This window comes from Atta colombica, unplaced genomic scaffold (assembly GCF_001594045.1).
Source record: "Atta colombica isolate Treedump-2 unplaced genomic scaffold, Acol1.0 scaffold88, whole genome shotgun sequence".
Classification (NCBI taxonomy): domain Eukaryota; kingdom Metazoa; phylum Arthropoda; class Insecta; order Hymenoptera; family Formicidae; genus Atta; species Atta colombica.
Genome location: NW_017259581.1, coordinates 1,515,453 through 1,531,381, shown reverse-complemented (window position 1 = coordinate 1,531,381; position 15,929 = coordinate 1,515,453). Strand labels below are relative to the sequence as shown.

At 37.5% G+C, this 15,929-nt stretch overlaps 2 protein-coding genes across 6 annotated transcripts in view; one reads left to right on the top strand and one right to left on the bottom strand.

Annotated features, from left to right (window-relative positions):
* Positions 1 to 238: 238 nt before the first annotated feature.
* LOC108693111 (aminoacyl tRNA synthase complex-interacting multifunctional protein 2-like) lies at positions 239 to 3,299 on the bottom strand. Of its 2 annotated transcripts, none has more exons than XM_018201816.1 (4): positions 2,948 to 3,299; positions 1,202 to 1,372; positions 828 to 1,038; positions 239 to 623 (listed from the first exon to the last, which is right to left on the bottom strand). In XM_018201816.1, exons 1-4 carry the CDS (start codon positions 3,176 to 3,178, stop codon positions 271 to 273), a joined length of 966 nt encoding a protein of 321 aa, XP_018057305.1. In that variant the 5' UTR covers positions 3,179 to 3,299; the 3' UTR covers positions 239 to 270. The 2 variants fall into 2 exon arrangements, with proteins under 2 accessions (XP_018057305.1, XP_018057306.1); XM_018201817.1 differs by having other exon boundaries at positions 2,966 to 3,299.
* Positions 3,300 to 4,898: 1,599 nt separating this feature from the next.
* The window catches only part of LOC108693166 (nucleosome-remodeling factor subunit NURF301), a 20,221-nt gene continuing 9,190 nt past the window's right edge, over positions 4,899 to 15,929 (top strand). Inside the window, exons 1-15 of one of the 4 annotated variants that reach the window (XM_018201955.1) lie at positions 4,899 to 6,774; positions 7,433 to 7,715; positions 7,964 to 8,172; positions 8,298 to 8,654; positions 8,831 to 9,988; positions 10,153 to 10,343; positions 10,544 to 12,020; positions 12,173 to 12,308; positions 12,978 to 13,264; positions 13,380 to 13,517; positions 13,597 to 13,704; positions 13,846 to 14,051; positions 14,293 to 14,535; positions 14,842 to 15,055; positions 15,212 to 15,520. In XM_018201955.1, coding sequence (XP_018057444.1) covers positions 5,700 to 6,774; positions 7,433 to 7,715; positions 7,964 to 8,172; positions 8,298 to 8,654; positions 8,831 to 9,988; positions 10,153 to 10,343; positions 10,544 to 12,020; positions 12,173 to 12,308; positions 12,978 to 13,264; positions 13,380 to 13,517; positions 13,597 to 13,704; positions 13,846 to 14,051; positions 14,293 to 14,535; positions 14,842 to 15,055; positions 15,212 to 15,520 — 6,391 coding nt within the window. In that variant the 5' untranslated portion in view covers positions 4,899 to 5,699. Of the gene's footprint in view, positions 6,775 to 7,432; positions 7,716 to 7,963; positions 8,173 to 8,297; positions 8,655 to 8,830; positions 9,989 to 10,152; positions 10,344 to 10,543; positions 12,021 to 12,172; positions 12,309 to 12,944; positions 13,265 to 13,379; positions 13,518 to 13,596; positions 13,705 to 13,845; positions 14,052 to 14,292; positions 14,536 to 14,841; positions 15,056 to 15,211; positions 15,521 to 15,929 lie in introns of all 4 variants that reach the window. The other 3 variants (XM_018201956.1, XM_018201954.1, XM_018201952.1) reach the window with 3 other exon arrangements.

The following is a 15,929-nucleotide window of genomic DNA, read 5'->3' as shown; positions in this document are numbered from 1 at the left end:
ATTTAAATACTAATTAATTAAATTTTTAATTTAATTAATTAGTATTTAAATTTTTAATTTAATTAATCTTTAATTTAATTTAATCTAATTAATTAAAATTAATTAAATTTTATAAATTATATATTTCCGATGAAGGAGTTCTTGTATCAGATGAATATCAAATGTATATAAAGTATAAATCAATAATGCATGATTTTATGAATGAAAAACTAATTCATATCCATTTATTAACAAAGTTTTTATAAAAAGGAAATTTATTTGTCGTAATTATTAATCGTTAGTAAAAAAACTTTCGCATCGTATGTACCACTCGTGAAGAACTGGCGGTAAATCGGTTTCGTGAAATTGTTTAATTAGAGACCACACTGCAATGTCTACAATATTGAATCCACCCTTGCAAGACCATTTCTCAAATTCATTGGCTAATGTAATCAATCCATCTTTTATACATTTCTGATTGTGTAAGAAATTGGTGAAGTCAAGCGCGAAGTCCAATGTTTGTGGTTGTGAGCATGTGCTCTCGTAATTATGCGATTCTATCAATCTACTCATTAATCTGAGAAAATTGACTTCACCTCTTATGGGACAGGAATACGTATTTACAATTGTCTCCATGTCCGGAACTAAAAAGGAATGCAATCAAATATAAGATATTTAAATAAATCGTTAAAGAAAAGTGTATCCTAATATAAATGGACGATGAAAAAATGATAAAACGTTTGATTGTAAAAGTCTGATTTTTTTCAAAATTTCATTGCAGCCCCAATTAATGAAATAAATAATTATAAGAAAAGATGCCTTTTTTAAAGATAAAAATTATATCTTACCATCTTTCCATATTAATGTTATAAATTGTGCGGCTTTTGTAGAAGGAAAAATCTGCTTAGGAAAAATAATAGGTATTTCATCTTTCATAGTAGAATGAGTATGTAATGTTACATTAAACTGGATGTCTTTCCAAAGTTTCTGTAAAGCCAGTATTGAATATGGTGGTTTCCTTGGATTGACATTCAATACTACGTGGCTGATGACTGATTTCTGTAAATATACAACTGTCCCTAATTTGAGCCTTCTTATTATGCAACAATTAAATAAAAATGCAATTTTATTATAAATGGTGTAGCGATTGATGCATTAATCATAATTACTAATTAAATATGACATTTAGCGAGCAATTATAGTTAATGCATTAATTGTTAACCTGGACTTCTACAGAATCTTTCACTTCTGTTTGATTAGATTGTTTCACTTCCATTTGATTAGACTGTTTCAAGAAGTGGCATAATGTAGAGACTTGCTTTTTGAGTTCCGCCAATTGGTTAAGAATTTTCTCTTGTCTAGCTTCTAATAATCCATATTCTGGTAAAGGTGCCTAAAAATAAAAATATTAATTGTTACTCTACTCATACATTATTTTATATTCTATATAAAGACATTTATTCAACATATTTAAATCAAACATTCGCCAAATGCATAAATGCATAAATGCTAAAAAAAATCTACATCACAATGAACTTAAGAAATGTATCATAACAATGTTCAAGATTTTTAATTAAAGAAGTGTATTGATGTCTGTTGTCTTTTGTTTTTTAAAATAAAGGTAGGAAAAGGAAAACAACAGGTGTAAATGCATGTCGAGTCAAAGTTTATGTATGATACCTGTGCAATGATACTTGCACTTAACAATATGAATATAAATACGAATACAAAATCTACTGGAGATTTTAGAATGTTACAAAACAATATTAATAAAAAAAGTTAAATGTACTTTGCTGTATAAATAAAACATATATATTGTTCTAAATTTATACATACATACATCAAATGTTTGACTTTATAAATTCCAAACAAGATTTGTTTTTTTCTTGGTTCACATAGGCATGCTAGATCAAAATGTCAATACAATAAGTAGATATTAAAAAATGAAGGAAATATTTTATATAAAATTGATAATTATCTTATTGCCAACGCAGACATAATAATACAACATAAATATCCTTCCTAACTAAATCTAGATACATATATGAATGAAGAGATCAAAACTTTCAACGATCTCATCGAACACAGTATTTTTTAGCTGAACTTTTTACACAATTTATTTTTTCTCTTTTCTTCTCAATAGGAAAAGAAAAAAGAAAGATAAATCCAAATCAATTAAAAAGAACAGGTTTAATTACAAATATAATAGCTACACATGCCAAGCTATCCTACATTCAATTTACCATGTACTGAAATTTTTGACAGATAAATACATAAAACTCAGCAAACATATATATTACATGTGGAATACTTTAAAGACAATAAATTCCAACCAATCGATTCATGAGGGCCGTCCAGTCAAAGCTCGACATAATGATATTAATTGATATCGTTAATGATAACAATGATGAATTAACCCTTATTCGTAATGGCACAACGAAACTTTTGTTTGCTTTTATCCGATCTTCGCACTTTTTCTACAACGACAATCGGAATCGCGCGTCTCCCTCTTCTGCGCGTGGAAGTTAAATAGTTCACATCGCCGCGGAATATCGCCCGCGCTTCTTTCGCGTTCATGCTATATTTCAATGATTTCAATTGACATGCCTTCTTTTCTGTTTCACGAAGCAACTTCTGCGAAAAATCGCCGACATTTCCCCCTGAGAATCACTCGAAAAAAAGGGATCCCAGAGAGGGAGGGACACATCGATCAAGCCTCTCGAGGCGGCGAGAGAGAAAGAGAAAGAGAACCGCAGCACGTCGCTGCTCCGCTCTCCTGGTCGATTACGGATCAGTATGCCCGCGGAAATTTTCGGGAAGTCATCATGTCTCGCTCGTTTGGACGATCGCGATCGCGGCCGCAGCCGCGATCGACAACTCGCGCGTTCGCGAGCCGCCGTGGACACGCGCGCGGCTACGGGCGATATATCAACCGCAGGTTCCGGTCAAACGGAAATGAAACGGCAACCTGCAGAAGGCGGATAACCTGCGAGACAACGGCGTCGTCGGGCATCTTGGCTTCGGTGGCGGTGGTGTTGGCGGTATCGTGACAACAGGGCAGGGTGTCAATCGTGTCTTCGTGAATATTTCGCATTTTGTACATGGAACTCGAGTGCGGAAACTTCGCGGGTAGGACGACCAACGGTTGCACCGGGTACATCCTTGTCGACGTCGTCGCCATCGTCGCGTGGCTGCTCATTTTAGCAACCGAAAACGACTCACGCACGTCAAGTCGAAAAAAATCTATCGTTCCATGCCCCGTTTCTCAGATTCTCTCGTTCGCTCGTACTCGCGCACTCTCGTGTCACGCACGACCACGTTTTTCCTTCATGGCGTCGTAGTTGTGCTGCGCGCCGAGAGATGGCGCGCGAGCAGCGGTTCTCCGTCGGTAACCTCAATCTCATTGTCCGGCGATGATTCTTTTCTCGATCTCTGCTAAGATGTTGACCATTTAGTGACACAAATCTGTTTCTTCTTCCTTTTCTTCCTCTTCTTCTTAAAAATTGTTAACTAGCCTCGTTTCTGTCATCAGAATCGAATCGGTTAGATGTAAAGAAAGACAAAAGAACGCATATCATTTCACATTTATCTTCTTTCAATTAATGGATGCAATCATCACAAAAGGCGATAAATGTCTCCTTTTTATTAATGGAATGCTAAGAAAGAAGTATTATATGCTTATGAAAAGGAAAATATCCAAAAGAATCTAATCATGTGTCTTTGCTTTCTGTTTCTTGCTATATTGCTTTTTATCTCTTGTTTACTTTTTGCCTTTTACCTCTACCAATATTTAATTTATTCATCTTTTTTTAATTCTTAGAACTAGGAAAAGATGAAAATTTAGTTGAATCGAGATTAAACTATTGATAGAATTATCCAGTTTTTTCATTTTATTTCTGGAACAGATAAAATGTGGACGAACTTTGAAGAGTCAGACAAAAACAAATGAAGAAAAACACAATTGTCGGTAAAGTTATCATAAAGAGGGAAAATAAGCACGAAATGAAAGCAAAGACTATATTTAGCCTTTCGATTTGAGCAACAAACTATTTCGAGTTGAATTTTTTGCAATTCATCTTTTTTCTCTTTCTCTCCAACGTGAAAAGAAAAAGAGAAAAGATTAATATCGTTCAAAGTTTAATTAAAAAGAGCAAGCCTTCGGTTTTCTTATTATCTCTGATCAAATTTTCTGGTGAAAATTTTCGTTTTTCTCGCTTATATTCCTTACTTTGAAATTTCCTTATCCATCGAATCGAGACTCGCGCGAGATGGTTGAAATCTCTAGAAGACTCGAATTTCTGTAGATGGCGCGATAAAAGTAGTCAGAAAGTTTGCAATTCGCGTGAATGGCTTCGCGAGCAAAGTAAAAGGAAAGAAACAAAAAACCTCGAAATTTCATGTCACCAAGATCGACATCGCGCGATCCACGAGGATATAAATTTTGCTGAAACGCAACCGCGAAACCGCAAGAGGTTATCGATCGAGAAACATATACAAAATGGCGGCGTCGCGTCATCGGTAGTGTCCTCTATCAACGAATTCTCGCACGATTGTGAATCTGTGGCCATCCTGGACTCGTGTACTCCAAGAAATATCACAATTAAAACGTACGAAAAAACGGATTGTATCGCTTGTTTCATTGTAATCAATACCGTTCATCTATCATCAACAATTCTCTCATCGTGTACGCGTCCTACGCGAGTCCGCGTTGCTCCGTATTCGCAAGATTGCGGTTAGAATTACGTTTTTTTCTTTCGAACACGCTTGTGTCGCCACCTATCTTGTACGTCGATCTGACAGGGGCCAGCGGACAGGAAGATACGGTGGAAGCGATTGGAGCTCGCAGGCGTCTCGGCTGAATCGAAGAAATTTGCGTGATCCGACGTGGCGCGACCCTCGACGTTCGTCATCCAGATAATCGAGGACATCCTAAGGATTCCTAGAGGCATCGTAATCGAGCGGTACGTAAAACAGCGGTCGCCCGATCATCTTTTTCATCGTAGCTGGTCGCCAAACGGCCGACATGGCGGCAGAGCGATGAGCCAATCGCAGCGCCGCTCTCTCGTGCCGCTTCGCCATTCAACGACGATAACGACGACTCCATTCGCCCGCTACCGCCACCGACATTACCACCACTACCGCTAACCAGCGGCGCAGCTAGAGACCCCCTTCTGGCGTAATTCGCGTCGCCGATCTCGCTATCTCGAATTTGGCGAGTGCTTTTTTTCAACGTTACGCACGGCGGCGCCGAACGAGGAACGGCACCACGAACGGGAGTGCGTCGTGCGTTGACGTGCATTTCGCGGGCGCATCGCGTCGCGCCGATTGTGTTTGGTCACGTGACCGCGCCGAACCGACCGTCGGCCGTGGGAAATGGCGCAAAGATCAGAGTGCATCGGACATCATGGATGGAACCAGCTCCTTTCCGCGGCGATGTCACTTGTGTTTGTTTACAAGCGTGCGAGCACGCGCGCCACGTGCTGAGTGAGGAGGCAAGATCGGGAGAGGAGAAAAGAGGAGAAGTGAGAGAGACGAAGAGAGGTGGTGAGCGAGGTGTGCGGTAAGAGGGAACGGCTGAACGGGACAGGTAAGCCCTCATCGACAGTCCCCCCCCGCGTGGAAAATCGTATTCCTAAAAAGCGAGGTTGACGGCATCGGTGCCGGCGTGAGAAGGACGACGACGACGATCATTGAAGGTACCACGGCGACGCACGACAATAATGACGGGCAGGGGCTCGAAGAGGCGGGGGCGCCCGCCCAAGTCTGTGGTGATGGAACGTCCGAAGAAGTTTCAGTATCATCTGATGAAGAAACCTAAGTATCTACAGAACAGGACAGCCGGCGCGCTCGGTGGTGGCGCCGAGACACCGGGCTCACAGCCGAGCACGCCGACGGCATCGCGTCCGACATCGCCATCGGTCGAGAGTGAGGAAAGCAGCAAGCGCAGCACGAGAAATCAGCGTAAATCACGTAGTGGTCGCGACCGACATTCCCGCAAGGGTGGCCATGCCGGATCCACAGGTGGTGCCTATCAGCGTCGTGGTTACAACCCCAACGTGGATTATCATGATTCTGAATATCACTATGGCTCTGATTTCGGCGATGAATCCAGTGAGAAGAGCGAACCGGAGGAAGATCCGTTGCCAACCGATATGGAATCTTCCGAGAGCATAGATGAACCCGATCCCTCGAGTGATAGCGATTTTTCACTGTCCAGTTACAGTACCACTAGTGGCACACCAAGAAAAACTTTACTCGCTCAACAGCGGCCACCTAGTCCAGAGCCGTTGTGGCTACAGAATAGAGAACTGCCACCGTTAGTGTTACCCAAGTCCTCGGATGATCTGTTGGTCCCTAAAGAACTGGTCATGCCATCGCTCTCCATCTACGAAGTACTCAGGCACTTTCGCACCCTGGTACGTCTCTCCTCCTTTAGATTCGAGGATTTTTGCGCAGCTCTTATGTGCGAAGATCAAACTAATTTGCTGGCGGAGATTCATATTATGCTGATCAAGGCACTGTTGCGAGAGGAAGACTCACAGCAGACACATTTTGGTCCACTGGATCAAAAGGATTCGGTGAACGTTAGCTTGTACTTTGTGGACTCCATGACATGGCCAGAGGTGCTACGTTCATATGTGGAGAGCGATAAGGGTTTTGATCAGAACATTTTACAGACATTAACCACTACTGAATATCCTTTTACTGCCATCGAGGATAGAATCAAGGTCCTACAATTTTTAACAGATCAATTCTTAATAACAAATCCCGTGAGAGAGGATTTATTGCATGAAGGTATATAATAAAATATATTTTACATATGCATAACATTTATATTCCATAACTTTTTGTATATACATATTTAAAACAGCATGGATTATATCCAAAGTCGGCAAGGAAAAAATTTACTGTGTCCCTGCTGATGTATCAGTTACTTGTACAATAACAGATATTTTTAATAATAATTCAAAAAAAGTTACGAAACTAAACAAAGTTGATGCTTTATATTTAAAATAATGTCTATTAAGATAAGATTTATTAAGCTTGACATTTAAATATTTCTACAATATCTTGATAAATTGTTATCTACACATTCGAATTGTTATAAATTGTTATCTACACTCGAATTTCTCTATTTTATAAAAATTATTTAGAATTACATTTTTTAAGAATGTATTTACACAAATACTATTTTTGTGTGATTTTATACTTTATAACATAATTTTTTCATCTAAAATTTTATGATTTAAAATGTATTTTTTATTTGCAAAATTATTGATATTTTGAAATTAATTGATTGTTTAAGTTAATTCCTTCTATTTTTGTAAAATAATGACAAAATGCTTAAGATTTATTGAGAGAGAGAAAGAGAGAGAGAGAGAGAGAGAGAGAGAGAGAGAGAGAGAGAAAGAGACAGAAAAAATGGAATGGACAAGATTTATACATTTTCCAGGAACTATGCATTATGATGATCACTGCAGAGTATGCCATCGACTAGGAGATCTGTTGTGTTGTGAGACTTGTCCAGCTGTATTTCATTTAGAATGTGTAGAACCACCTTTGGTTGATGTTCCTACTGAGGATTGGCAATGTAGTACATGTAAAGCTCATAAAGTGATTGGTGTTGCGGATTGTATTCCTGACGTTGAAAAGAATGGATCGTTATGTAGACAAGAGCATTTAGGATTCGACAGACATGGCAGAAAATATTGGTTTCTTACAAGAAGAGTTTTTGTGTAAGACACATTTTAATGTATCTGCATGTCTAATTAAGATTTTGTAAAATTTTAATTAATTATCTTTTGCATTTATATTTAAAATATTTTAAATTATGTTTATCTTACAAAAGAAATATTTACAGAATTTTATGAGATGTTTTCAAAAAGAAATTATAAATCTGAATACGGAAGACAAGCAAAAGACATGCTTCTATTTTTATACGCATATAATTTAAAATTTTTATTGTGATTTTTTTTTTTTTTAGTGAAAGCGAAGACGGTGAAGTGTGGTATTATAGTACACCTTTACAATTAGAGGAGCTAATGCTTGCGTTAGATCAAAATGAAATGGAAGTAGCGCTTTATCGTGAATTATCAGATTACAAGGAAGAAATAGTCCGACAAATGGAGCTTACAGAGACTATTACTAATCAGTTTAAAGGAAATAAGAAATCATATATAGAAACAGAAAACAGTAAGATCAATCTTTTTTAATTAACATTATTTCTTAAATTTCTTTTAATTAACATTGAATATCAAATTTTATATGTATTGAACAATATTTTCAAAAATAATTACCTCTTGAAATATTTTCTCTAGATCTTATACAAAAGATACAAAAGGAACGACAAGAGAAACAGGAGAAAGAGGAGGAAGAGAGAAAGGAAAAACAAAGGCAAGAAGCTGAGGAAATGATACGTAAAATGCACGAGAATACAGATGCTCTTGATGAACGTACTACTGTAATGACGGAACAAGGTGAAACAAAAATCTCCAGTGACGAGTCGACTCCAGCTACACAAGTACCTGAAGTGATCGGCGAAACTGTTGAGGTCGATGCCGAGGCGTCAAACACGACGAATACGGACAAAACTACGAAAACTAGCACCTCTACGTCATCATCTGAAGACATTGACGAGGACACTTTAGAAGGAGAGGAAAAAATAGGAAAAGACGGTAAGTTTTATAATACAATTCTGTAATATTGTGAATTTTATTGATAATTTTATTGATTGGTTTCTCCACATTAGAAGAGTGTCTGGAGAATAGATTTGACTTTTACAGAACATTTAAACTTTTTTATACTTTGATTCATTTTATTCGTACATGTTTACAATAATCTTTTCTTTCAGGCAAAAAGCATACTATCGTGACGAGATCGAAGACTGGTTCGTTGCAACCGCGAACCTTTAACATGGACGATATAAAAAGACGAAGCATGGCACCGTTGTCGAAGGAAGAGCAAGAGAAGTTAGACAAGGGTCTAAAAGAATCCGAAAGCGACGGAAACATCAGAGTAACGCGTCAAAAGGCACATCAAATCGCAGCTGGCACACACTTATTCAAATTGGGCATGGACAATAACTTTAAGTCGTATGTCAATCAATACAGCACCAATCCTATCGCGTTAAATAAGACTCAGAGAAACGAGGAGCGCGATAAGAAACGTCATTTGTCGCACAAGTTCTCGCTTACGCAAGCATCGGAGTTCAAGTGGGTGGGTAGTTTGACGGGTACTCGTGCTCTGTTAGTCAGTACTCTACGTCAAACGATTCTACAGCTCGAAAGTAATATTCAGGCGTCGTTTATGCACATCAATTGGCCACTACTACGTAAACCATGGACTACGGCAGTGGGATCGTGCGTGAATCCACGAGACTTTGCGCGCACTCTCATTGTCTTGCAAGCATGCATCAAGTCCGTCGTATTTGCGAGTGTGTGGCATGATCAACTCGGCCATGTGAAATTGCAACGAGTAACTGCACTCGAACGCGAGGAGAAGAAACGTCAGGACAAAAAAGAAAAGAAAGAAAAAGAGGATGAAGAAGAGCGTAATCGGCTCTTTAATTTCGTCAAGTACACACTCGGCTTAAAGCATCAGGTATGGAAGCAGAAGGGCGAAGAATATCGGGTGCATGGCCAGGGTGGTTGGCTCTGGGTGTCGTCCAGACGCCGTCACCGAATCTCAGACATGACAAAGACGGGCTTACGAGCCGGTCCACAAAAAATTATGGTACAGGTGAAGGATCAGAGTGGCCTGAAAATTCTTGCGCTCGATCCATCCACTTATGAATTCCTCATCAAAGAATATTGTCCGAGTAAGATAGAGAATGGTATTGTGAAACAAGAAATCAAAGAGGAAGGAGTAGAAAATGATACAATAAAACAGGAATGTGATATAGAAAATGTAAAAAAGGAGCCTATAATTGACAGCAAGACAAACGGTGTTAATTCTTCCTCTGTGAAACTGGAATCCCCGGCCAAACAAGAAACAAAGATGAATTTATCAAGTATGTAGCAAGTTTAATGAATTTGAATTTAATACAATAAAAATATTTTTCAACTTTATTAATACAATTTAGTACAATTTAAAGACTATTATTTTATTGATAAGAAATAGAAATTCACTATACAACGCTACAAACACTAAACAGAAGAAATTCTCTCTTTTCAGTTTTAGCTGGCATGAAAATTGAAAAAGTTTTTACTCCGATTACTGAATTCGAAGATATCAACATCAACAAGGCACTAACCACTTCTGGAAGATTGCATTATCCAAAAGTTGCAAAAAAGACGAAAATTGATGATTTCCTGGCGCGCAGAACACATTTGAAGTTTTTGGAAGAAAGAAAATTATTGCAATCTGTGAGTATCTTTATAAAATCTTTATAAAATAATATATATAATATAATTCACAAATCTGGAGATAATCATATCTCCATCATTCTGATATATCTATCATATATCTATATCATTCTGATGGCGTAAAAAATGTTAATGTTATACTTTCTGTATTATTACTTTAAAATAGCTCCAACATTTTTTTAAATTCGATATTTTTGCAGGCAAAGGCGAAAGAAGTAAGTCAGACACCAAATCAGAAAGGCGGAGATGGCGATTGCTCGGAGATCGATACGGAAAATCACGAAGAAAATGATACAGATAATACTGTTGGTGTTGGCGGAGACGGTTCTCAGCAAGGTCTTTCGTCGACACCTGCCGGTAAGCAACAGCAACAAATGAATAAAACGACAGTAACAACTCTCTCTCCGTCTTCGAAAGAAATGCTGGCAACGATTACCAAGCGCATTCAGCAAGTGCGCTTGCAATATTCAACTGCCTTGAAATTCTGTAAGAACGGTAGCTGTTACTCGCGCTATTGTAACATGAATAACGCCAAAAATAATGCCGTGCAAGTTAATATCACGCAGGCCATCACTCCAAATATCGATACCTGTTATTCGCCTTTGTGCATGCGAAAGGCGCGACTGAAGCGCGATTTGATCGTTCTATTACGCAAGGCAAACGCTCTGAACAACAATCAATCCTCTTCATTATCTTCGCCACAAACCTTGCCTACAGTGATTTCCGCGAAAACAGAAGTACCTCCTGATGAAAAAGACGTGATCAAACGGGATTTGGAATCAGCAGTGGCAACTAACTGCAACGATGAAGCAGTGAAAATGAACACAAAGGACGTTTCTGCTCCAAAAAAGATGAAGCTCGAAAATGAGCATATGGAGAATTCTAATGTGACTACCGTCACAAGTAACGTCGTTACTACCACCACAACGATTACGACAACTCAGCAGACTGTAAAAAATACGGACGGCGTAACGCAGGAGCATTCCGCCGTTAATCGTAATTCGACGACCGTCTCGTCGGAAACTATGACTACAACAACAAATAAGAATGGTGCAAAGACAGTGATAATCGTGAACCGTAGAGGAAGGACAGTGCAGCGAAGTACATTTGTCAAAGAACTGCATGCTGATGGAACCGAGCGAATATACACGGCAACATCAACAGAGGGTAAGCTATATTTGAAAAAAGTGGTGAATACGACAGCTGATCGTAAGAAAAAACGCACACCAGTCAAATATCCACTCTGCTCGACTTTCTGCACGAAGAACAAACAACGCAGTATACTAGTACTTCCTCGGCACGAATTGAGGAAATTATCCCGCGTTGGTGGTAAAACACCTGTACAAGGATTTCATCATCAAGCCAAGGCAAATATGTCAGTGTGGCCATATCCTTGTCCCAGACCCTTATTCAAGACTTGCTGGTTGTACAGAACGGTTGGTTTAAAATCGCTAGCCGCTGCTGCGATTCAGCTGAGAATACTCTGGGCTTGTCTCAGATGGGATGACATGGCAGCCAAGCCGTTGTCCACCGACGGTAAGAATCAGATCACGACCGATACGGAGATCATGTCACTGGAGATATTGAAGCATCGACATGTCGGGCAATTCCTCGACAGGGCTCAATATCTTCGTAGAAAAGTCGTCATACCGCTCGAACTTCCAAAGCAAGTCAGAGGTATGTATAGACGATAATTGTATTATTAAAGTATTCAATTATGTGAAACTTATTATTTAATTGATAGTTTATTATAGTTGTATATATTACGAAAAAGTAGTAACATAACTTTTTTTAAAATCATTTTCACATTATATACAATACTTTCGCAGAAGTAACGTCTATAAGGAGTGGACTGAGAAAAAGAAAGCGTCCCGAATCTCCACAAAGCACCAAACCACAAGTTACGGAGGAATGGGTCGATGAAGATAAATTAGAATTATGGGAAATCAAACAATATGGTGACAGGTAAAGATCAAAGAATGATTAATGCAATATGTATCTTTTATTGAAACATTGCATGTTATTTTGTATGTCTAATGTTGTTTGTCAAATTCTTTCTGAATTATTCTTTTTATCTTTACAATTGCCACTAATCGTTTCGACTTCATCGAGGTTACTCAAATTTTATTAAGGAATATTACACATTAATGATTTTTATACTATTTTTCGTATTAAAATCAAAATATTTTTATTGGAATATAATTTTGACGTGTAATAATCTGAATTTATATACTACAGACTTAAAAGAGTTTGTTAAAATGTATTAAAAATTTAGAAATTATAAAAGTTTATTATTTATGTGACAAGTTTTTTATGCTTAATGTATTGTTTATGTTTTCTGTATAATTTTCATGTACAATATATTTTTTTTAAATTATCACAAATCTTGGGAAATTAAAATGCATATTCCATGTATCTCTTTCGTTTCAAACAAATTGCGATATCGTGTAAAACATGTCGCTGTTTGCTCTTTTATAATTCATGCCATTCATCCTAGTATGGATCTAACCTTCAACCAAAGGCTGAACCTTCAATCTTTAACCGCTTGCTTTCTTCCATTGGGAACTAACCCTTTGCTTGGTGTGTCTGTCCTGTCTCCAGGTTAGAGAAGGCTAATGCGCAGATTATTACTAGGAGTCGCTCAGGTGCACCGCAGTCAGTAATCGTCAATAGTGGAAACAAGACTGTCACTACTGTTACTACTACCAGTGGCACAGCTGGTCTAACTGGCGATCAGCTTGTGAGCGGCAAAGCGACACCAGAAGAAATTAAAGAAAAGATGGAACAGCAGTTGCGCATGCAACGGGCGGCTCATCAACAAAAACGTGCTTTGCATGAGTTGACTGTTAAAAACCAATCCGGAAACTCGACATCGCCTGCTACCTCTCACATTGTTAAAGTTACAACCAATTCCTCTTCTGGTAAGCTGATTATATGTATAAATCTATAAGAATGAATGTACATAAAACGATATTTGTTCTTGTTTGTTGAAATTAAAGTAAACTGGGATTATATTAAAAGAGATATTACTTTTAGATGGTACCGTTAAATTAGTTACAAAAGTCCCGATTCCGGCGAACCCGAACAGCAATAAGTCACAGTTGACTTCTCTTTTAACAACTCCTACACAAAACAAAACATTCATCGGTACAAGGCGAATTTATATGACGAAATGTAAGCCATGTTCTTGCATTTGAGCAAAGAGATTATTTGAGATTGACTTTGTATGAATTATTCTATTGCTTTATTTTAGCTGCTGATGGAACTACTAAAGTTGTATCCGGTCCTACTAGTATTTTACCGAAAACGCCCCCAACTCCAGGGCTAAGCCAGCAATCTGTGATTAGGATAACACCAACAAGTAAATCTGTTATTTAAATTTAAAGTAATATTAATTATAACAATTAAAATCTTTTTCTTGTTTCCGAAATATTAAAATGCAAAATATAAATTGCCTTTCTGGAAGGTTTTTTCTCATATTATCTTAATTGTATTTTTTTAGGCACTAATGTCTCACCTGTACCACAGAGAGTGCAAATTCTCAGAGGACCAGATGGAAAGTTACAAGTGCGTGGCTTGTTGCCTGGCCAGCAGTTGGTTCAAATGCCGGATGGAAAGCTGCACGTGGTGAATGTAAGCCAAACTGTGGGCACCACAATTGCACAAAGCGCTCAAACGAATTCGACAACATCTACAACTACTTCACAAGTAATTTATTCAAAAACACATCTTTTGAAAACAATTTTCTGATCGTGAAAGAATGATGTATAAAAAGAAGCTATATAATTAATCGACGTAATAGAAATCAATATGATACAGGATTCGAAAATAAAGGAAATAATAAGTTTGTTTATAGAACACTACAACAAATTACATCAGGGTCAATACGAGCCTACAAGTGTGAATGTTTATGCGACAATTTTTATTTATTATAATTGATATATTTTAGACGAAGACTGTGACCGCCGTTAGTACTAAAGTGGCAGCGACTGAGAGTACGTCTGTGATTAAAACCAGTCCGAATACAAAGACAACAGCAAGCTCACCGCAACAAGCGCAAACGCCTCAGTCAAACTATTGTGTACAAACTGTTCAACGAGTAAAATCCGCGACTATGACTTTGGCACCAGTCTCAACAGCTCAAGGAACGAAGAATGCTATCGTAGTCACTAACACAGGACAAACCGCGCAGGTGATTACTCTTTCAATTAACTTAAATCGAATCATGAAATGATTTTTGAATGTATATGGACCTAACAAAAATTGCTGAAAATTTGACAAAATATTAAATATAATATATCTAAATTCAGTAGTTTTATTTAATTTTTAAAATTTAATTTTTAATAATTATCTTAAAAAACATTGAAAAGGCTTAATTAAGAGAAATATATAAAAAAAAATAAAATTGCAAAATTTTAGAGACTTAGAATTAATTATAAAAATATATATATATATATACATATAATTTTTATACTTACGTAAAATAAAAATATTGTAGGTGATATCTTCTGGTGGACAAGTGATAAGTGGGAGTCCTATAATGGTCGCCACGAATGCAAATTTGGTCCAACAATTGGCGTCAGGCAAGGCTCACTTGACTACGATCGGCAATCAAGTTGTGATACGTAACGCATCCAATCAGATTGTGCATGTAAACTCTCCTAATGGCGGATTTATCGTGAAAGGTACTGTCACCACGAATAAACAACAAGGTTAGTGTTATTCTAATTAATCATCTGCATTTTTTAAAGAAAAGATTAACTGGAAATTCTCATCGAAGAACTTGCATTTCAAAAAAGTGCGCTTAACAAGATCTCTTTCATATATTTCGAAAATTTTATATACTAAGAATAAATTTGTGCTTTTAGCTTTGCAAACTACGCCAACTTCGACAGTTGCACAATCATCTACAAATACGAGCCCAACGACGACTACCGCAACGTCTACGATGTCAACAACGACAACTCAGAGTTCCGCCACGACTCCGATTCCAGGGAGTCTTGAGGCTTCTTTATTGGTTGGACAACCACCCGGTACAATAATCAAATGTGTGACGGCGCAAGTTATCAGTACAGCTGAGGGTCCACGAATTGTGCTGCAGGGTTTAACAGGCTCAGATTTCACGCCACAGCAATTAAATATGGTGCAACAACAAGTTAAACAGCAACTTCTGAAAGGTTGGTTTTTAAGGATCTTTATGGGCAAATATTGCAAATTTGCAATGTTTATTTTAAAATTAAATTCAGGATAAATTTGAGGTAAATTTGAGTACAAATTAATAGACTTAAAAACTAAAGATAAAAATATATGTAGCATTGAACACTGAAGTGATTCTACCTGCTAGGGATGCATTCAAAAACAACATCCAAATGTCTTCGAGTTATTTTATTCTTGTTTAACATTCGATAAACAACAAAGATAAAATGATATTCAAAAATATTCGGCTAGTGTTTTCGAACGCAGTCTAGAAAAGGTATATTTATACATTGTATAAATGTGTACGTGTGTGTGCATATATATATATATATAATTTTGTGTCCACAAAATAGAAAAAATATAGTAGCAGAAAATGGACTTCCGCTTCCG